Source organism: Rattus norvegicus, chromosome 1, assembly GCF_021556685.1.
Source record: "Rattus norvegicus strain SHRSP/BbbUtx chromosome 1, alternate assembly SHRSP_T2T, whole genome shotgun sequence".
In the NCBI taxonomy this organism is placed as follows: Eukaryota; Metazoa; Chordata; class Mammalia; order Rodentia; family Muridae; genus Rattus; species Rattus norvegicus.
In genome coordinates this window covers 259809210-259831879 of record NC_141534.1, presented here as the reverse complement: position 1 = coordinate 259831879, position 22670 = coordinate 259809210, and the positions used below count along the sequence as shown (strand labels likewise).

The 22670-nt window shown below is 41.4% G+C and overlaps 1 protein-coding gene across 3 annotated transcripts in view; it reads right to left on the bottom strand.

Annotated features, from left to right (window-relative positions):
- Nucleotides 1-19892, bottom strand: part of Slk (STE20-like kinase) — a 55753-nt gene extending 35861 nt beyond the window's left edge. The window contains exons 1-3 of one of the 3 annotated variants that reach the window (XM_087584761.1): nucleotides 19725-19892; nucleotides 19182-19504; nucleotides 963-1127 (exon numbers count right to left, since the gene is read on the bottom strand). In XM_087584761.1, the coding sequence (XP_087440887.1) occupies nucleotides 963-1127; nucleotides 19182-19331 (315 nt within the window). In that variant the 5' untranslated portion in view covers nucleotides 19332-19504; nucleotides 19725-19892. 3 annotated transcript variants of the gene reach the window in all.
- Between the last annotated feature and the right edge of the window lie 2778 nt (nucleotides 19893-22670).

The window sequence follows — 22670 nt, the reverse complement described above, 5'->3', positions numbered from 1 at the left end:
TAGGCAAGTGCTCTACCGCTGAGCTAAATCCCCAACCCTGTAAAACGCTATTTTATAATAAGCTTTCTTGATAGGCTGGAATGATGGCCAACAGTCAAGAGCACTCACTGGCTGCGCCTCGGAGAGCCCAGGCTTGATTCCCAGCACCTACGTGGAGGTTCACAACTGTTTGTAACTCTAGTCCGCAGACGTCCTCTTCTGACCACCACGGGAACAAGGCACGCGTGGTGAGCAGACACAACACCACATACATAAGTCAATATTTTTTAACTGTTTTTTTAAAAAGACTGTTGATAAAACTAGGTTGGTATAAGTAGTTATCATAGTAAATATTAAAATTTTACTGCTTAATCTATTTGTGCCCATTTTCTTAAAACTGAGCAATATATTTATATATAATTGTAACCACTTCATCAAGAGAAGCTGAGCCTAATATTTAGCATTACTCATAGCTTACAGTATTGTATGTTTCATAAAAACTTTAGAGTAAAAATTATAAATAACACAAAGAAAAATAAACCTTCACTGAGCAGTGGTGGTGCACACCCTCAACCCTGGCCCTCAGGACACAGAGGCAAGCGGATCTCTGAGTTTGAGACCAGCCTGATCTACAGAGGGAGTTCCAAGGTGGCCAGGATACACAGAGAAACACTGTCTCAAAATACAAGAAGAAAAACTCTCCAAAAATATTTAAAATACTTAAATTGAAATTACAGACAGACACATTTTGGAAATGTTAATATTCTTGACCAAGCTCTCCCACCTAGACTCAGTGTCAAATACTTATGATAAAATGTTCTAATCTGAAATCTAAGCTGAACATCCACTGAAACTCTCCCTGGCAGATCAGCCCTCAATCAAGCAATATACATAACTAAACAGAAGAGGTAACACACAAAAGGAGCTTTCACAATCTAATTAAATCATTTTAGCTTCTTGGTCAAGGAATGAAAATTACATACCCAAAGATTGTTCTCATAATAGAAGGCATCTAGAAGCTTGACTATGTTTGGGTGATCACAAGATGCTAATATGTCAATCTCAACCATATAATCTTCAAGTTCTTCTTCAGATTTGGTGTCAATCACCTTTGCAGCAGCTAAAACATTGGTCTCCTTATTCTGGGCCTAAAAATGAAAGTATCAGAAATTCTGTCACACTTTAAATGCTTGCTTTTATATTTTAATGTTTTGGGTTTTTTTAAAGTAACAGTTTAGGTTTTCATCAACACCAAGCAGCAGCCAAACCACCCCAGCTCAGTCTACACCAGGCTGGTACATTGCTGCAGGCCATGAGCCTACATTAACATGCTACTATCCCTTCTGTGCACCCTCACATCAGTGCTCCTCCCTCTGGCTGCTACACACTGAGAACTAACAGATGTGTAATGAACGAAACATAACCGCTCTGCTAGTCACCTCTACAACTGCCTGACTGCTGCTAACTGCTCATATTTTCACCTTTTCCAGAATGACACGTAGTTGGAATCACACTTTTCAGATTGGCTTTTATTTAATTATGTGCATGTCAAGTTCCTGCAGGTCTTTTCACAGTTTGATGGCTCATTTCTTTTCAGTGCTGAACAGTCTCCCACTGTCTAGACGTACCACAGCTTGTCACTCTCTCACCTAACTAATGATATGTGCTGTTTCCAAGTTTGGGAATTATGAAGTATCATGTGGGCAATACAGATAAGTTTTCAATTTATTGAGTTAATAGCAAACAACATAGCTACTGGAGCATACAGAGGGCTTAGTTTTGAAGAAAACAGGAAACTGACACACTGAATTCCAAAGTGGCTGTGTCATTTTGCATCTCTACTAGTGATGTTACTGGTTCCACATCCCAATGCTGTCCGTGTAATTTCCAAGTCTCTTGGGTGTTACAAATTATAATTCACGACAGATATGTGTGGGACATCTTTTCGGTACTTGCTTGTCTCTATATGTTCTCTCTGGTGAGGTAGCTGTTCATATTTTATTTTGTTTTGTTTAATTTCTAATTATTGAGTTTTAGAGTTTTCAAACTTTTACCTTATGTTTTCTGAAAATAGTTTCTCCCAGCCTGTGGTTTCTCATTCTTTGACACACAATTTTTAAAAGTTAACTTAAACATAAATATTAATTACGCAGACTGGGTGAGGTAGCTCTCACCTGCAATTCTAGCATTCGGGAGGCAGAGATAGGAGAACCAACACTAGTTTAAGGCCAGTTTGGTCTACACAGAGAATTCCATGCCAGCCAGAGCTACAAAGCAAAAAAAATAAATAAATTGCACTTGCTATACAGAGGGCTAAGTGATTCCAAGCTCTACAAGGAAGAGGACAGCACCCACTGTCCTAGTGTCCCAGGGGCTCAGAGTCTGCAGCTGTCACTTCTAAGCTATGTTGCTTTCAGCAAATGGTTTTAAGTCCGTTTCAGTTTCCTCATCAGTGAATTTTACCTACACTTCACAGTTTTTGAGAACTAAGATAACACATACTAACTATATGTATTATCTAAATATATATATATATAATAAATATATATAGGCATTTAATATGTCTCGCACGCATAGTAAGAAATCAAAAGTATCAGCAGTATTATTTAATCCTTAAAACAACACCGTGATATTTCATCGCCCCTACTTCAAAGGAGAATAAATAAATAGGTGTGGTGGTGTGAGAGAGAATGTCCCCAGAGGTTAGAGGGAGTGGAATTATTAGGATTGTGACCTTGTTGGAATAGGTGCAGTCTTGTTGGAGAAGTGTGTCACCAGGGGTGGGGCTTAAGGTTTCAAATGCTCAAGTCAGGCCCAGTGTTGCTCTCTTCTTTTTCAGCACGTCCATCTGCCTGCACACTGCCATGCTTCCCACCATGACAATAATGGACTACATCCCTGCACTGTAAGCCAGCCCCAGTTAAATGTTTTCCTCATTAAGAACTGCCAAGTTTATGGCGTCCCTTCACAGAAATAGAAACCCAAACTAAGAGAGTTGTCAACAGGCTTCCTCGAGTCTTACAGCTTAGGAAGAGGCGGTATCAGGATGTAAATCCAGACCTTTCCAAGCCCGGTCTCACATTAATCATTACTGTCTAAGAGTACTCCAAATACATCACACCAGCACGAGGGTTACTTTCAACTACACGCCTTGAAAAACATCACACAAAAAATTCTCACCATCCCCATTTCTGAAAATAGAGTTTTCCATATCTTTTAAGGCAAGCAAGAAAGATATCTTTCCTCCGTACACCAAAGGAAACATCTTCGTCCTTTTTCTTCTTCTTTTTTTTTTAAAAGATGTACTGATTTTATATGTGCTTATATGAGTTTGTATGCACTCGTGTGTAGGAACTCATGGAAACCAGGAGGACACTGGATTCCCTGGAGCCAGAGGTACAAGTAAAGAGTCATTATATGGATGCTGGGGACTGAACCTGGATCATCTAATAAGAGCAGTAAACAATCTTAACCACTAAAGCCATCTCTCTAGCCCCATTTTATTCTTTCTTTTAAAGATTTATTTATTTCATTTATATGAGTATGCTGTTCCTGTATACCAGAAGAGGGCATTGGAACTTCTGGAAGAGCAGTCAGTGCTCTTAACCACTGAGCCATCTCTCCAGCCCACCCTTTTTATTCTTAATAGAAGCCACAGCCCAGAGAATCCCATACAGGTAGATCTTGTTTAAAAAAACAAAAAACAGACAAACCACAGGCTGGAGAGACAGCTCAGTGGTTAAGAGCACTGACTGCTCTCCCGGGGGCCTGAGTTCAATTCTCAGCAACCACATGGTGGCTCACAACCATCTGTAATGGGATCTGATGCCCTCTTCTGTTGTGTCTGAAGACAGCGACAGTGTACTTATATATAATAAATAAATCTTAAAAAAAAATCTTTGTAATCTTTGTGCATCATGTCTAGCTTTCCACAACTGCCTCCGACCAACCTAAAATCTGGAGCATATGATGTTACGTCACTGGGGCCTGGTTCCTTTAGGAGGAATGTATGTAAAGCCTGGGTGACGTCTGTATGCTTTTCTCCTAGTAATCACCCTACATCAGTTTGACTCTCAGACCCAGTTAGGACTCTAAAAGTACAGGGTCAGTTCCAACTCCTTACATCCTTTAGGTTTTCAGTACTTCCTTTCTTTTCCTTGCTCCATTTTGCTGTTTTCCATTTTCTTCCCCTGTAGCTGAATAACTTCTCATTTCCAATGTTTACAAATTAAAGGTCTGAGTAAGTAGTTCGGGGCGTTGTTATTGTTTTACTTTTTAGTTCTATTTATCTTGCTGTGTACTAACAATGAATATTACCCACGCACCAACATGGAAGTCAGGTCTCTCCTAGCCTGTAGATCTCAGGATCTACTTGGGTACCAGGCTTTGTAGGAAGTGTCTAATCTTGGGATTCACCCACCTCAAGATCACTTTTTTAAACGTTAGGAATCAGATCTTAAAATACTAATTAGGTCGTTTTTATAAGATGTTTTAATATTATGTGTTATCATTTTATCAAAACTGCATTATTACCTTTAAAAAATAAAATACACTTTTTAAAAACTACTAACAGTCTTTCTTGGCCTTTCAGCTGAGACCAAGTGTGAAAACTACTAACAAGTAACAAATGAGTGTATAGATAGATGCGTGTTCAAACATTACTCGTTCCAAGGTGGGCATGGTGGTGCATGCCCTTAATCCTGGCACTTTGAAGGAAGAAGCAGGAGCACCTCTGATTTCAAGGCAAGCCTGGTCTACACATAGTTCTGGAACAGCCAGGGCTACATAGTGATATGTCATCTCAAACACAAACAAAATAACAAAGCAAACAAACAAAACCCCCAAGCCCCACTTTTTACATGCACGTCTATTTAGAGAATTCAAATACTATGAAAAGTACCAGAAGTCACAAGTCAGGCCCTCCATCCTCACTGCCACACCATTGCCATGCATACCTGGGATCTGTCTACAAGTGTGCACAGCTTCAGTATGGGAATACTGTACACTTACACACATCCCACACTCTATCAGAAGAATGTAATTCCATAAATGATTCACACATAAAAATGCTATCAAGGCATTATTTACAACGATGCTAGAAAAACTGATCAGCTTAATGTTCGTTAATCAGAGCCCCTTTAAATCACACGGAACAGTTCCAAAATGGAAACTCAGACACTAAAATTGATCAATCAATTAACATTTCTTAAATGTAATGGTAGCCATAACACCTGGGGGGTAGGATATACAGTGTTCCCTTACTGCTCTGCCACTCTAGGATACCCTAATCCATCAAATTTTATCAGACCTAGGATTCCTTTTAAGATACACTATTACTGAGAAAAATAAATTGAGTAAACTAACACACATTTGCAGCTCCAGCCCTTGGGGGCTGAGGAAAGTGCCTTCTTCCAAGTTGGAGGCCAGCATGAGCTGCACAGTGAGAGCCAACCAAATTATACCCTACTTCAAACAATAAAAGCAAAACAAAAAGATGTGCTATTATTTTCTAGACCAAAGGAAAAAACTAATTAAATTTGCCAATCCAGCTAAATTGCTCTTGTATATCTATGGTCCCTGTGAATATATGGAACTTTGAATTTGACTCCTGTGAATTACATTTGACTAACCATTATCAGATATTTCTGTTTTTCCATATACTATCATCCTCTGGTCATCAGAAGCTTTAGTAATGAGACACTTTGGTCATCTGGCTGACTGGCTGGCTGGGTGACTGACTGGCTTTATGATGGGATCCTAGCTAGCTGCGGAAACCCAGGCTAGCCTCAAACTAGGTTCCTCCTGCTTCTACCAGTGGAGTGTTGAGAACACCATGCTAAGCTTCAGCACTTGTTAAATGAGCATCTTCCCCAAGATCTTGGAAGATAACGACTCCTATTTTGCAGGTAATACTGCTGATGCTCTCTTGAACTTTCCACAAAAAAAAAAAAAAAAAAAAAAAAAAAGAGAGAGAGAGAGAGAGAGAGAGAGAAATTTTAAGTGAGTAGTATTCACATTGCTTCTTCCTAAGGAACTGAAAATAGGTTAGAGGCTAAAATACTGAGGAGTTGTAATTGTTTAACACTAGGGACACATGAAAGCAAATGATGCAGGAATGGCTACATGATGACAGTTTAAAATGGCATTGACAAAAGCAGCTCCCACTTTGCTACTTTTCATAGTTATTGAAAAAAAAAAAAATACAGAGAGAGAGAAAATTTATCACCGCTGGTAAAATGCAGCATTTAGTTTGTCCCCTTTGAAAAGTACTACAGCTGAGCCAGTAACTAAAAAATACTTTTCCTCTGAGGCAGACAAAAATCTTCTTCTATTTTACTGTAGGAAGAGCAGACCCAAAGCAACCCATCCTGAGAGGAACACAGTGAAGGGTTAGCCCTAGTGAAGAGAATGGAGAAAGAAAAAACACCTAACATTAGGTAATCTATAAAATTCTGTATTGTAACAAATTCTTATATCCCCGTCCTAGATATAATGTTAGACCAACAATGGTATCTTTCTGCTTAATATAACAAACCAAAGTTACATTAGCGTATCAAAAAGCTGCAAGCACAGCTCTGCACACTGGCACACTTACCATCTGAGGGCCCTAGTTCCAATTCCTGGCACACAAAAAAAAACAAAAACAAAAACAAAAAACACCCACAGAAAAAAGGCTTCTACGTTTTCTGCCTGAAAACAATCAGTCATTGGAATGTGGTTCCAAAGAGTCTAGAGCACCCACGCTGCACTAAGCACTATTAAGTACATGACCCTAAAGTCACCTAACAATAACCAAGGCACGAAAATGCCTCACTTGAGGCCTAAGGTATTTTTAGTTAGTTTTGTCTTGTCCTGTTTAATACAGGGCTTGGGATTGAACCCACAGCCTTGAAGATGCTAAACACATGCTCTAACAGCCCCACATAAAAGACTTCATGAAGTAACTAAACAAACATGAATAAAAACATAAGAACAGGATAACAAGTAGTAAAAATTCATTTAAAATATGACTTTTCATAAAAGGTTTCAAGGGTCAGCCATGGACATTCAAAGTCATTATAGTTATATTTGCATAGCTTAACAATATAATATGACCACTATTCATAAACAGAGAACTGTGGAAAAGCATAATTTCCCTGAGTTCTCTACTGATTTTATGCCTACATGAAGGAGGGTAAAAACTAGACTCTCATACACTACTTTTTTAACAGTGGTTGCACTTCCTGGGTGGTGAGGAATTTTTAAATCCTATTTTATTTCTACAGTTCTACATAATATTTTTAAAACAAGCAAATTTTAATAAGAATCTCGACTGGAAATTTAAACACCAAAAAAAAAAAAAAAAAAAAAAAAAAGAATGAGAGAAAGAAATTTAAATGCTCTGCACACAAAATCAAGTTGATTCCAGCCCACAAAGATGTCAATCTGAAGAGAAAGGTTAAACCCCATACATGATAAATATAAAATAAATTAGAAAAAAAATAAAAGACAAAAATGAAATCCAATCCCTAATACTGATCTAGTATTGATTCTGTTAATTTGGCTGCTTCTGATTCTGGGGGTTCAAAGCAAAGGATATTATTTCCACCACCCAACAAGTGGTAAGACCCCAACTGTCCAGAGCATAAAGACACTTAAAATGTCTACCAACTCTCAGATTACATCATCGTCCCACAGAGTTCACAGATTGTTGACTCTGAGCGGCCTGAACATACTTAAAGCAACAGTGACAGATAAGATATGGAAAATTGAGAAAGCAAAGGGTTTCAAGATATATGTTTAAAAATAAGACAAAGGTATACTACCTTCTAGAATTTAAGAAAAAAATGTTTTCAACATTTAACACTCTTAATTGCATTTACAACTGCACTGCAAAAAAATGAAACATCTCAAAAGTAATCAAGAAGACAGAAAGGGGGCTGGAGAGATGGCTCAGTGGTTAATAGCACTGACTACTCTTTTCTGAGTTCAAATCCCTGCAACCACATGGTGACTCACAATCATCTGTAATGAGATCCGATGTTCTCTTCTGGTGTGTGTGAAGACAGCAACAGTGTACTACTCATATACATAAAATAAATAATTCTAAAAAAAAAATAGAAAATCTATACAATGAAAACAACCAAACACTACTGAAAAAAGATAAAGACATTAAAAAGTGGAAACCTACTGTATGCTCATGAATTAGAGGCGATAATGTTAATATTCTGCGTTATACATTCGATGTAAACTATCAAAATCTCAAGGTTTTCTTCAGAAATAAAAAAAGGCCATCCTAAAATACGGGATTCCAAACAACCCTAAATAGGCAAAACAACTTTATAAAAGAAAAACATGTTACGTCGACCCCCAACCATACAACTGTTCTTGCTACTTCCTACCTGTAATATGGCTACACCATGAATCAAGGGTACTGTAAATATCCGTGTTTTCTGATCGTGTTAGGCAAACCCTGTGAAAGGATCAGTCCGACAAGCCCAGGGGATCGATCACCTACAGATTAAGACCTACTAATCTAAAATCAGTAAGCGCCAGGTTCAATGAGAGATCATTCCTTTTCTTTTCTTTTTTTTTTTTTTTTTGGAGCTGGGGACCGAACCCAGGGCCTTGTGCTTGCTAAGCGAGCACTCTACCACTGAGCTAAATCCCCAACCCCTCCTTTTCTTTTTCTAATCTTTTTTTTTTAATTTATTTTATGTATGTGAGTACACTGTTGCTGCCATCAGACACACCAGAAAAGCATCAGATCCCATTACAGATGGTTGTGAGCCACCATGTAGTTGCTGGAAATTGAATTTAAGACCTCTGGAAGAGCAGTCAGTCTCTTAACCCCTGAGCCATTCTCTCCAGCCCCAGAGACCATTTCTTACAAAATGGAAAGCTACTGAATAAGGCACCAAACACTAACCTCTGGCCTACACACACACATACACACACATGCACACATTTGTATCCAAACATATATACCATGTATACATAAATATAATATACATATGAAATAAATATGCAAAGAACTTGAACAAAATCCCTTCAAAGAAGATATGGGAATAGCCAATAAGTATATGGTACATGCTGAGCACCACTAACTAGAAAAATGCAAAAAGAAACTACAACAAATGCTACCTCACTCCTCAGAGAAGCTAACTTACAAAAGGAGCAACATTTGCCAAAAAAAAAAAAAGTGGAGGAGGCTGAACCACGCTGCACATCTGTGAGAATGTAAGATCACACAGCTGACTGTGGGAAGCAGCATCGCAAAAGGGTAAAATGAGATTACATGTGGTCCAACACTTTTCTTCACAAAAGCATTATTGACAATAGTTAAAATATAGAAATGACCCAAAGTCCCATCCACAAAGGAGTGGCTAAGTAAAATATATGAATATATGCAGAGGAATATTATTTAGATTTTTAAAAAGTAGAAACGAATTTCTTTTTGTTATTGTTTTGTTCGGTTTGAGAGTTTTGTTTATTTTTTTGTTTTCAAAACAGTATTTCTCTCTGTATCCCTAGCTGTTCTGATTATCAGCTGGTAGATCAGGCAGGCCTTATATTCAGAGATCTGCCTGTCTCTTTCTCCCTAGTACTGGGATTAAAGGCATGCGCCATCACTGCTCAGAAGAAGAAAAAAAAAGTAGGAATTCTGATGACCCCAAATGATATATACTATACAATGTAATTAAAGCAATCAAAATCATAAAGTGGAATAATGGCCCAGAGAGCTGGAGACCGAAGTTATTGTCTTTAAATGGGAAGAGGGTTAGTTTTACAAAATGAAGAGTTATGTAGCCAGGTAGGAGTGGTGGTAAACATTTTTGTCATATTTAAGCCCACTTAAAAGAGTACATACAGTACCAGGCATAGCTATGCATGCTGGTAATCGCAGCATTAGGAAGGGTAAGCAAGAAGAACTGAATCAAAACAGCCTGTTATACACAGTGAGAGCCATGCCAGACCAGCTACGTAGCAAGATCCTGTCTCAAAATCCACTGCTCCACCCCTCCCCACAAAGAAATATTCAGGTTCAACACTGAAAAGCAGAAAGGTAAAGATGATTAAAAAAATAGAAAAGAGCTAAGCATTATAGTACATAACTATGACCATACTCTTTCATATGGCATGAATGAAGATTAATATTACAGTTTGGTCATATGATAAATCTAACTCATAAAAAAGACATTATATTTCACCTCTTCAAATAAGAAACAAAAAAGTAACTTTAACTGATCTGTACACATTGCACATTCCATTCATTGTTAATATAGAAATATATATTACATCTAAAAGTTCACAATTTTCAAGCATGCATATATATGGGGGAGGGGGATGAGACAAGATGGAGGAAAAAAGGAGGGGAATGGGAAGGCCAGAGGGAGAGAAGAAAACAGATGGGGAAAAGAAAGAAGAATGAGAAAGAGGAAGTACTAATTCAAATAGTTTTCCATAAAAGCACTCCTAATATCCCAGCACTAATTTATAGGGAAACGAGAGGAAATACACTGATAAACTGGCAAGGCTGACTACTATCTTACGGATTAAAAGAAGAAAGGCTAAATATTGTTTTACTCCTTCTACGTGAACAAATAATTATAACCACATAGAAAGCAGAAAGCTAACAAGAAAATGGAGGGGTAGAAAATAAGTTGTCTTGTTTTTAACATTTTTCTTTTCATAATCTTGAGATTAATTATTTACTTAAAGCCTTCTGAAATCAAGTTTTAGAATGAAAATAAATTCGGCAGTTCAGGTTAGTATCATACATTAAAAACTATTCTGAAATTTAAAACTTTTCCGTTCCCATTTTAGTATTTAACAGAACACTAATTTTTATAATGAAGAAGCAACATTTATACAGCAGCAGCAGCATCTTATACCCAAGCAGCTGTGGACCTTGGCAAAAGAACTGTTTCTCTTACTGAATCAGACAATAGCTGGGTAAAGAAAGCACTCTTTGCGTGTGTGCACAAGTTCATCTAAGTGTACACTGGCGTGAGCATCTGCACACACTCACAGTAGACACCCTCACGGCTGTTCCTCAGGTATTATTCATCTTGGTCTTTTTGAGATGGGGCTTTCCCTGGTCTGGAACTCACCACTAAGCTGAGATAGCTGGTAAAGGATTTGTCTGCCTGCACCTTCCCAGCTCTGGGACCACAAGTGTCCCAGCTGTTTCCACAGGTGTGAAGTGGAAACTTCTATTTCTTTGGAAAGTTAGTTATGTCAAATGGTGGTCTGCTGGGGCACACAGGTGAAAGGACGTCTTGCTAAAGCAGACACAAGAAAGAATGTTTTCCTGAAGCAGACACGGGTGAGAGGATGTGTGGATAGAGCAGACACATGAAAGAACCCATAATGAAGGAGTATAAATGTGACCCCACAGACAGTGGGAGACGAGCATGAGCCTTGGTTTGCTCCCTCGCGATTCCTCACTAATGACACGCATGTGTTGGTTCACCTTTCATAGCGTAGTTGATCACCACTAGTGGTGATGTCAGAGAGAAACTAGCCCAAGAACTGCTTGTGAGGCTCCTGCAGGAAGGAGCTAGTCTCTTCCACAGCTTCGCCACAGGCCGGTTGGTGTTCCTGCTGGTGTCTGCCTAGAGGAAAGTCTGGACTGAACTGCCAGTTCCTGTGTGGTGTCTGCCTGCCTTTGGTGTTTGCTACGGGACTGAACTGCTGCCCAAGAAGATCAAGCTCGCCCCAAAGAACTATTGCTGAACAGTCCACTTCCCCCAGATCCTAATAGCTTTTCTCTTCCGCTGCCTCTGCTGGGTGGTGGGCTGGAGGAGAGGTTGAACCCTTATTAGAAGTAGGTCGCAGGGTTGGGGATTTAGCTCAGTGGTAGAGCGCTTGCCTAGTAAGCGCAAGGCCCTGGGTTCGGTCCCCAGCTCCGAAAAAAAAGGAAAAAAAAAAGTAGGTTGCAAAAAACTGATTCCTACATAGGTGCTCAGAGACTGAACTCTGGTCTTTACAAGCACTTTCCTGTCTGAGTTAAACTTCGTAGGCAGGATATTTAAGTCCCAAAATCACACATTAATGGTATCTGGAGATGGGACTTAAGGAAGCACCAGGATCATGAAGGCTCTGCCACAGTCAAGCTTCGAATCCGTTTGTCAGGATCAAGAAGTTCCCTTGCACACACTTCGTAGTCAGAAACTGCTTCCACTGATGGGTTAATAGATTACTGGAAAAAGTTAGGCTATTAGGCAAACCTTGACACATTTACTGTCTCCATGTGCTGTTTCTTGCCATAAAAGCTCTTACCAGATGTTAAGCAGATGTGCCAAGCTCTTAGATGAGCCTAACTCCAGGATCATAAACCAAATAATACTCTATTCTTTATACTCAATTGGTTATAGTAATCAAAAATTTATCAAAATACTTCTAGAATCCTCCTGGTGGGAGTGCAAATTCACAAAAGTACTTATAAGCAAGAAAATCCATTGGTACAGATCCAACACAAATGAATGAAGGTTCACATGCACACATGCACACAGGCATGCATACAAACACAAAAATACTGATGTTGCCAGGCGAGGTGGCATAAGCCTGCAATCTCTACACTTGAGAATCAGAAGCCAGGAAGACTACAAATTTAAGGGCAGCCTGGGCTACAAATTCTAAGCCAGTCTGGACTACAGAAAGATCTTCTATCTCAGTGGTGAAAAGGCTTACACAGAAGCATGAGGATCTGAGTTCAGATTTTTGAAACATGCAAATTCTATGTAGTCATGGTAGCCTACTGAATTCCAGCTAGGAAAGGGTAAACAGGAGTCCTGGAACAAGCTGGCCAGCTAGACTAGCTCAACCAGCAAGCTGAGTTCAACTGAGAGAGCTCTCGTTTGACTGAGTGAATAAAGTAGAGAGGTAGGGACCCTGAGCCTTTGTGCACTTGTGCACTCACACTTCACACACATACTGCACAAGGAAAAATTCCATACACACACATATATGAGAAAAACCACATATGTACATAGATTAATCTTACTATTAATATACAAAAAGTAAAAGTAATCCAAATGCTACCAACAAAAGAATAAACTGTAAACTGTAGCATTTCAAAATTTTTAATACTGTAGAAAAAAACATCAAATGGTCTAACTCATTATATCAAAACCTTATATATAACCTTACTCAAAAGAATAAACTTATATCAAGCCCAAAACACAGCAATAACAATCACAGTAGTACATGTAAGACAGAGCAGCTGCCTAAAAAACTAGAGTGGAGAGAAGGAGCAAGAAAAGAGCAAGAGAGACAGAGAGAGAGGGGTGGGAAGGGAGCAAGGGTAAGGAGGGGAGGGTAAGATCTGTTTATCAGGTACGCTTTGCCTGGATCGGCCATATGTCTGCAATGGTAGAGGCACATCAGGGGCAGAACTGACGACAAGAGTTCCATCCCAGGGAGAACCAACTCCTGAGAGTTGTCATTTGACAACCACAGGTCTTGTGGCATGAGGACCTACCTACACACATACACGCACGCACGCACACACACACACACACACACACACACACACACACACACACACAAAATGGAAAATAACAATGTACACCTGGTTTGGTGTTAGGTAAACAAGTTGCTACGGTGGAAGGGAATGGGAGTAGGAGTTGGCAGTTAAGGAAGATAAGAGAGCAAGAACATGCGAAGTGGGGAGCGGGAAGGGAGGGCCAACCAAAACTAAGCATGTATGAAATGCCACTGGGAAACCTACTTTGTAAGCTAATTGAAAAATGAAATTAAAAATAATAACCTCTAGAAAGCAAGAAATGGCCCACTAGGTCAGTAATCCCAGAATTTGGAGGAAGAAGCAGGAAGAGGCAAAATTCAAAGCACACTGTGTTAAATACATGAGACCCCCATCTTAACAGAAAATGTGTAAGCCTAAGCAAACAGTAGCTCCAGATGGTAAGAAAATACTGAACAGGCCACAGGAATAAAGTAGGGGCTAACCTATATGGAATTCATGTTCTGGATTTGTTCAAGGTAAATGTCGACTCAATTCTAAATTACTGACAGCCACATAAAATTACATCACCAAGCCTGAAATTCCAGCATTCAGGAAACTAAGGAGCCTAGGCTCCTTTGACAGTTCAAGGCCAATCACAGATACACAACAAAACCTGTTTCAAAAAAAAGAGCCAAGACACTGCTAATGGACACCTAGACACGTGAATTCAAATTTTGAGAATATCTGAGCACAGACTTAAACTACACGTCAGTGGCAATTAAAGCATGAGACAAAAAGGGTCCTCATAAGCAAAGGAGAAAGGGAGAAAAGGAAACTAAGGTGGTAGCATGTCTGTAATCCTAGCACTCAGGAGGCAATAGCAGAAGAGTTGCTGTAAATTCAAAGCCAGCCTCACCAGCACAGGGAGTTCCAGACCACCTTGTGGATCCGAGGGTGGGGGTCAGAGGTGTTGGGGGGAGAAAATGGCACTCCCAAATCCTTGAGAAACTCAACACTTAAATATGAGCTACCAAAGAAGCCTGGGAAGTAAACACAGAAGAAACAGGAAATAAAGCCAACGGAAGGCTTTAAATAGGAAAGAGGGGCCAGGTGTGTCACAGGATCCTGAAAACTCAGGAGGGATAGTAAGTAACCACTGAATTTAGAGACAGTGAATCTTAAAACCAGACAGTAGCTATTGGGACAGGGGCAGGGGCAGGGGCAGAAACTGCCCAGTAAACAATATAGGAAAATGACACAGACATGAAGGGCATGCATGAGCCCTGCACTGCAAGGACTAAGTCCAGCAAGACGGACAGGAAGTGAGGGGCACATATTTGTTTCATGTTACCATAAAAATAAAGTAAATCCTAGAAGCTATGAATCGAAAAAGATCACAAGGAATCAGGAAATAAACTGACATCAGATTTTCAACATGAACACTTGAAACCAAAAGAAATGAATGGAACAAAATCAGAAAATTTCTCATTCTTAAAACCTGTGTTTTGAAGTAGAATCTAGATGCTACTCACAGTAATATAAAAAGAAGATATTCCAACAGGCAAGGTATAAAATATACTTCCTATGGATTCTTTCTCAGAAGGCTACTAAAGGTTTTACACAAAATCAAGAAAGAAATCCTAAACACAAGGACCCCTGGAAGTAGTTTGTGCTCCCAAGACTTCCAGGAAAAAACTAGAACCCATTACTGAGGAAAGACATAAACAAAAATTAAAATATACACAGCAAGACATGACCATTTTCCCAACACTACCGAATAAATTCAATAACATCAAAAACAGCACAATGGTGTGTGGGGTTTTGTTGCTTTTTCTTTTGTTGTTTGTTTTGAACTTCAATCAAGGTATTTGTAAAACAAACAGGGAAGTGTTAAGGGCCAGGGATACACTAGAGACTTGAAAAGAATAAGGAGCTGTCTTATTCTACTAGGAGCTTGCTTTAATGCTTTTCTAATTAAGACAGTGGGGTAGTGAGATAGGAACAGACTGATGAACTGAAAACTGCAGAAAGACACAGTTTTATAGTAGATAAAACACTTCAGAGCAGTAACAGTCCTTAAGGGAGAGATCCTGACTGGTGAGAGGACTATAGAACACAGCACACAGGACAAAACTTAGTAGCCTGTGGACTTGTTACAGGTAAAATTCTAAAGCTTTTGGAAGATTAAGTCAAATATCTCCACGATCTGTTTTAGTAAAGAATGCCTTGAAAAGATTGAACTGAAAAATTGTGCCCTTCTGACTTGAAGAAGTCTCTCAGCAAAGACGCTGTAATTATGGTAAAAAGACAAGACACAGAATGAGAAGGTATTTAGGAAACCATAACCAGAAAACAGTTAAAATGATACACATGTACACGTTTGGAATATACTACAAATATGCACACTACACTGAGATGCAGAGTGGTATTAATAAGAAAATGAACAAAAGAATGCTTTACAAACAAATGTGAACCACGACAAACATAAAAGGCATTTATTAATAATCAGACGCCCAAAAACTCTAAAAATATCTAATGCTGGCAAGGATGAAGAGCAAAGACACCTTCACACAGCCGCAGGGATGTAAAATAGGTTAGTTTGACGGCATCTAATAAAATTAATGTCATACTTCTCCAGAAACATAGCCATGCCACTCCTAAATTATGTCTTAGTGAAGTATCCTTGAGTTTTATGTCAGCATCAAAACTTAGAAACAGCCAACATGCCTCCTAGCAGTAAAACGTCAAACAAGCACAATACACCGTATAACGGATGCTGCACAACAACGAAGACCACTAACCACAGCGACAGATAATAACCAAGGTCATGTAACTAACACACACTCAATAACGGCTCTGAGAGGGAAGACGCGGCATACACTCAATGTGTTCTATTTTTATAATGCTCAAACACTTATAATCTGAATTGAGAGTCTGAGGTACAACAGAATTCCTTGACCTGGATGTTGTCAATGTAAACTTATTATCAGCTAAACACACACACACACACACACACACACACACACACACACACGAATTACACATTTCACTGCTTTCTATAAGGCATAGATAGCTAGGGCTGCCAGTTGTGACATAACAAACACACAACCAGGACTTTCAACCACTTAAATAGGTAACAGTTTCTAGACTTGCAACTCAATACATATTTTTCATGTTACCTTTTTGTTTCTGATTAAATGAAGGATATTACATATCCTCATTTACATTTAACCACACTACATTAAACAGAAAACAAACTTAAAACAGAGGTGACTTTTCAAGCATGTGAGTAACTGTGAGAGCCACACAGATGTGGGCTGAGCGGAGGGAGTGCAGCTATACGATGGGAAGCAGACTCTGAGAACTGAATGCACAACGCGGCTGCCTGGCTATAACTTAACCTTTTAGTAGTCACCAATTTCTATAGGCAAATGGTAGCTGGAATCAAGTTTTAAAATAGTTGTCTACTGCACACTACCAAAAACATTAAGGTATGATGGCATCCACCACACAAAAAGAAGTCTAGCTTCCCTCAGGTAAGTTTACAACTTCCAGAGAATTCTAAAAAAAAAATAAACAATTTCTGGAAGTGGGAAAATAAGGCCAAAAGTCGGAGAGGTTTAAATGTAAATTTTTGTTAAAAAAACAAAACAAAATTTCCTGTCTGACTCCTCAGAAACAGATGCAGAGAATCTGTTAGTCCACATCACTGTAAAGAAATCTCTGAGCCCCCAGGAATTATGCTGGCACTTGGTAATGTTGAGCTACACAGTGCCTCAAGTTTCTCAGGAAATTCAACTACCATTGCAATAGGATTATACATCAGCTCCTGCGGAGTACAACTACACATCTGCCCTAGGAACCAAGTCAGTAGCTTCTAGGTCCCTTTCCTCTCTCCCATTCCACATTTGGCTTCCCATCCCACATTTGGCTCCTACAGCCTCTACAGACAATAAAAAAATTGTACCATTTATTGAGCCCCTCTGGCTGCCTTATACTTTCTACATATTAATACTACAGATACTGAGCAGGCCCTCTAACGAGGGAACTCAGTCACTGAATGAATAGGTACCTTGCCCAAGGTCACAGACTTCTGAGTTGGGGAGCTATTTAAGAAATACTCTGGTATGGAAGCCCATGCTCTTGATCCTGTGCTGTTTACATTTGATGAAATGTCTTCACACCATGAAAGCTGTTCCTGGTCACCGACCACTTCTCACTACAAGATTCCAGGTCCCTCGTGAGTTCATCGCTGATTCAGAGGACATTACTATGTGGAAAGATCTGAAGAAATGTTTAAGGAAGCCTATAGTTTTACAACTAAGAAAAGTCGAAGTCGGAGGAGGTCATGGCCACCAAGCTGGCTATGACGGCCAGTACTCAGAGTCTCCTCTGGAATTATTTCCCTACCACACTTCAATGCCCTTCCTATCGTGCACCTTACACAGTAGCTCTTGCTGAAACCATATATTCGCCCACTTTCACCGCACTCATTTGAGGGTAACATACACTATTTCTTTCAACAAATACGTGAGGTAATGCATGTACTGAGGAACAGATTCAAATGTGAAACGTCGGGCCTTAATTTTATTATATAAACGTAAAAATGTCAGTTATAATATGTGACAAGTGCTAGAGTAGCCATGTGAACAAGATGTTCTCAAAACACATAGAGCAATCAAAGTATGTCTTTCAGACTGAATAAAAAAAAAAAATGACTGGGATTTTGACAGAACGCAGTCAAGGCACGCATTACAAGACAAAGTGTACCATGCTTGGAAATTAGAGGACATGCTTTCTACTGAATGGAGTTAAAGTAAAAACACTTAACTGCATATGAGAACAGGAGACCTGAGTTCAAGGCCAGACTGAACCAATGTGGCCATGAACTAGGTGGACACTGCCACGTACCTGCTCACCTCCCAGGACTTACATAGGACACAAATTATATGAGACTTCAAAGTCTAGAATTTATGTTTTCACTTCTAGGCAACCTGTGGGTCCTTCCCCTCAAATGTGGCTCATAAGAACCTCACCCTTCAGGAAGTAAAAAAGTATTCCAATGACATCATTCATATACTTCCTAAACAGTGAACATTCACACCTCTGTGTTGAAACATCAACCCTCTATTGAAATAAATAAATACTCGTGTATTTTTTTTTTAATTCCTCAAGCACTGGTATTGCCTTCTAGCCAATGCTTATCATATTTCAAAACTAGGGTGAGATGCAGATTTTCTTCTGGAAATTCTGTCAGAAATTCCACCCCATGTGGCCAAGCGACCAACTCAAGAACACACTCCAAGCTGGCAATCATCTTGTGCTCGTTTTATTTCAACTATAGATACTGCCAGCTAGATGTACCCATCTCCAAAAAGTTACCTGTTTCATGCACACAGGCAAACGCCATTAGTAAACAAACACTAGCACAGTGAGAAGCTACTGAGCTTCCGATTTTAAAAGACACGAGGGCCACAACCGCCCGCTCCTCCCATTTAAATTATACTCATTCCTTTCGGAAGTTTGACAGGGTAGACTGCAGAACCGTCACTACTGAAGCTGCATCCGGCCCCAAGGTATTCAGTAAGCCCGACCTTCCGAGCCGCTGCTTGGATGCTGAGCTGAAGTTTCAACCTACAAAGCCAAGGAGCGGGCAAGACACGGCAAGGGCTGTGGGGGTGAAGTCCTCGTGCCACTCCGGACAGGCGGGCGTTTCATCTCCTAAACCAACTTCCCGTTTTCTCCCTCTTACCTTATACACTTTCCCAAAGGCTCCGTCGCCCAGCTCTCCGATAATCTCCCAAAACTCCTCGGGGTTCAGGTCTCTCTTCACGTGTTCGTACTGTTTCTTCTTCTTCTCGCTCCCCAACTTGAAGATCTTACGGAAATTGAAGAAGGACATTTTTCCAGCCCAACAGAGCCCCTTGCACTTAAAGGGCTAGGAACAATAAAAGGCAAAGTTTGTGGCGCGTCGTCTCCCGCGCGAGCCCGGGGTCCGGGCCGCTCCCGCCGGGCGCTCCCCGGAGAAGGCGGGGCGCCGACAGGGCTCCGGCCCCGGAGGGGGGCGCGCGGCCGCTGCGAGCCGGGACGGGCCAAGCGGCGCGGTGGGCACCTCGCTGGTGGACCCCGGAGGCTGCACCTGCCCGGGCGCTCGCCCCCGCCCCGCACCGGGCCGCACGGGTCCGAGCGGCGCGGACGCCCGCGGCCCGCGGCGCCTTAGGCCCGTGTCACCGTGCGTCTCCCGGGGCGGCGGCCGCTCCGGGCCCGGGAAGCGGCCGGCGCCCACCGGGCGCGCAGTGGCGAAGCCGAGCTCTCCCGCTGGGGCACCGCGTCTGCTCCGAAGCGTCCGCTCCCGCTGCGCGACGCCCGCGCGTCCCCTCGGCTCTGGGGCGCCGCCGCCTCGCTCGTCGCCTCAGCCCACACAGCCTCGGACTGCAGCGCGCACGGACGCCGACGCCGACTCGCGGCGCGCCCGAGCTCCTCGGCCGCGCGCTCGCGCTCGCGCTCGCCCGTCCGGTGACGCGCCCCACTCACCGCGCGCTCGCGAGGGCGTACCCTCTGGCCCCGCGCACGCGCGTTGGGTCCGCCGGGCTGGTGGCTGGGCGGCTCGCTGGCGCCTGCGGCGGGAGGTGTGGTGGATGTTTGAGCGCCTCCATCCTCCCAGAGTGTTTCACGTTGACCTCCGTGAGCCGGAGAGTCGTTGACGAGGTCTCCTTCGGCGCGACCCTGTTGATTGCGCTGGCGGATGTTGCCTCATTCTGCACAGGGGGAAGCGGGAAAACAGGCTTATGCTAGTTGGTCCCTGAGAGTGGACTGTTTCCGCTTCAGAACCCGTACAAGAGTCCAGTGAGAGGGAGAGTGGGAAGCCACAGTCCAGTGACTTTGAATAGAGCATCAGATTCCCCTTTGCGATGATCCCCATAGTCCTTACTGGTAGGTTGCAGCATAGATCAAAAGCGACAATAAAAAGGAACCCTTTGCACGGGGCCTGCACCAGCAAGTGCTCAATCTTAACTCTGCTCAATAGAAGGGTAGTGCAGACCTAGGTTGTAAAAAGATTGTTTAAAAGGTATAGGTGTGGTGGAGACCTGGGGAAGGAGCCAGGGGAAGAATACGAGTTCGAGACCAGCCTGAGCTACATAAAGAAGCCCGGTCTCATAAAGTAAAGAGGAAATTGTTTAAACTCGATTCTGGAGTGGTGACACTCCCTTAAGGATAACCTCCGGGTCACCTCCACAGCCAGAAAACTGGTGCCGCCCTTCCTGAGTCTCACCTGAGCTAATCCAGCCGGGGATTCTAGATTTGCTGGGCCTTTGTGGGTGTTGCCTGGAGTCTGTCAAATAATTTACCTTCCCCTCCTCCATCTGACAGAAGCCCTTTCCGGTCAGAGGCGGGGACACCCACCAAGGTGTCCCAAGTGCTGGGCCACATTCCAGGGTAGGAGTAGAAAGCAAACCAGGAAATGAGTGAAAGAACCACGAGGAAAACGTTTTAAAATTGAAATAGTAGAGGACAAACGATGAAGCCTATGACCACAAAGGGGACAACAGTAAGCGCTTACATTTGGGGCTGGAGAGATAGCGCAACAGTTAAGAACATTTACTCTTAACCACGTTTTTTGCTCCAACCTCAAAAGGTAGCAGCTTTCCAGTAAAAGGCTTAAGATTGGTTTTTCAAGATCCTTCTGATTGTTCAAGATATTTTATGTATAGTTGATATACATTGAACCGCATACATTAAAAATATACACTTTCATATATTTAAAGTTACACACACCATGAAGTAGACCTAGTCAGTTTTAATACCATTTATGGAGAAAAGGAAGAAAGGTATAAAGAATAAAATAAAAAGTACTACAATTTCACCATCCAACATAACCACTGGTAAGATTTTTCTCATATTTTCAAACAGGGCTTTTTTTTTCGTGGATTAACTTTATATTTTTATATAAATTGGATTACACTCTGTATAAAGATGTCTGTCTAGCACTTGCAGGGTTCCAGTATAATCTGTATTGTTCTGTTTCATAACGACAGATTTGGATCGTTTACAATATTTCTGCATCACCGACAGATACCTTTGTATACAAATCCTTTCTCACAGTCCACCATACATGATTACTTCCTCAGTGTAAAGCACCTGAAGCAGACTTGGGTGAAAGGCTGGGGTTCTTCTCGTTGCTGTTCATTTCAGAATAGGAGAGGCTTTCTCGGCTTCCCAGAAGATTGCATACATACATGTTAAATCTTAAGAAGTAAAAGTTAGGCGAGACAGTTCATACCTGTAATCCCAGCATTCCTGAGGCTGACAATGAATTCCACGCCACCCACAACACCTCGTGGGTTTTAATTCCAGCCTGACCCTACAGTGTGAGATTCCATCTCAAAAATAAAATACAGGAACTGTAATCTAGGGAGCCGTCTATGCCTCTCACCGTTTGAATTCTTCCTCAGTCAGATTCATTCCTGGTAAAAAGCTAAGGCTGGGCTAGGGAGGTGGCCCAGTGGGGAAAGCACTGTTGGACATGTTTGAGGACCTGAGTTCAATCCCAGCAGCCATGTAAAGCCAGGCAGAGTACCTTGATAACCCTAGTGCTGGGGGGAGGGAGAGGAGAGGACAGACTGACCCCAGGGACCTCAAACACCAGGTTCAGTGAGATAAACTATCTCAAAAAAATTAGGTAGGGAATAAGAGACAAAAACATCCGACCTTGGCCTCTGCCTCCACATGCACAAAAGTGCACACATGTGCACTTGCACACAGCTAAGACTGTAATAGTAGATATATTCAATACATTCCTGACAGGCACCATTGCTATGGCTCCATGAGTATCTACCTATTTTCAAACCCTTCCTTAGCTACGAGCAGATTTATATGTGTCAATCATACTTCAATAAAGTGTTTTCTAAAAAAGTAAATTCAAATAAACGAAAAGCAGCCAATATAGTAAAGAAGATAGCCAGAGGACAAGGAGGAAGACCAAAGCCCAGGGAGGTGAGTGGATCTCATCTGTGGCTCCTCTAAGGAAAGTGTCTGCTGCTCTGTGTTTAGAAAGTAAAAACATGGGAGCTGAGAGAGAGCTTAACTGCTGGAGAGACAGCTCAGCAGTTAAGAGCACTGACTGCTCTTCCAGAGGTCCTGAGTTCAATTCCCAGCAACCACATGGTGGCTCACAACCATCTGTAGTGGGATCTGATGTCCTCTTCTGGTGTGTATGAAAATAGCTACAATGTACTTATAT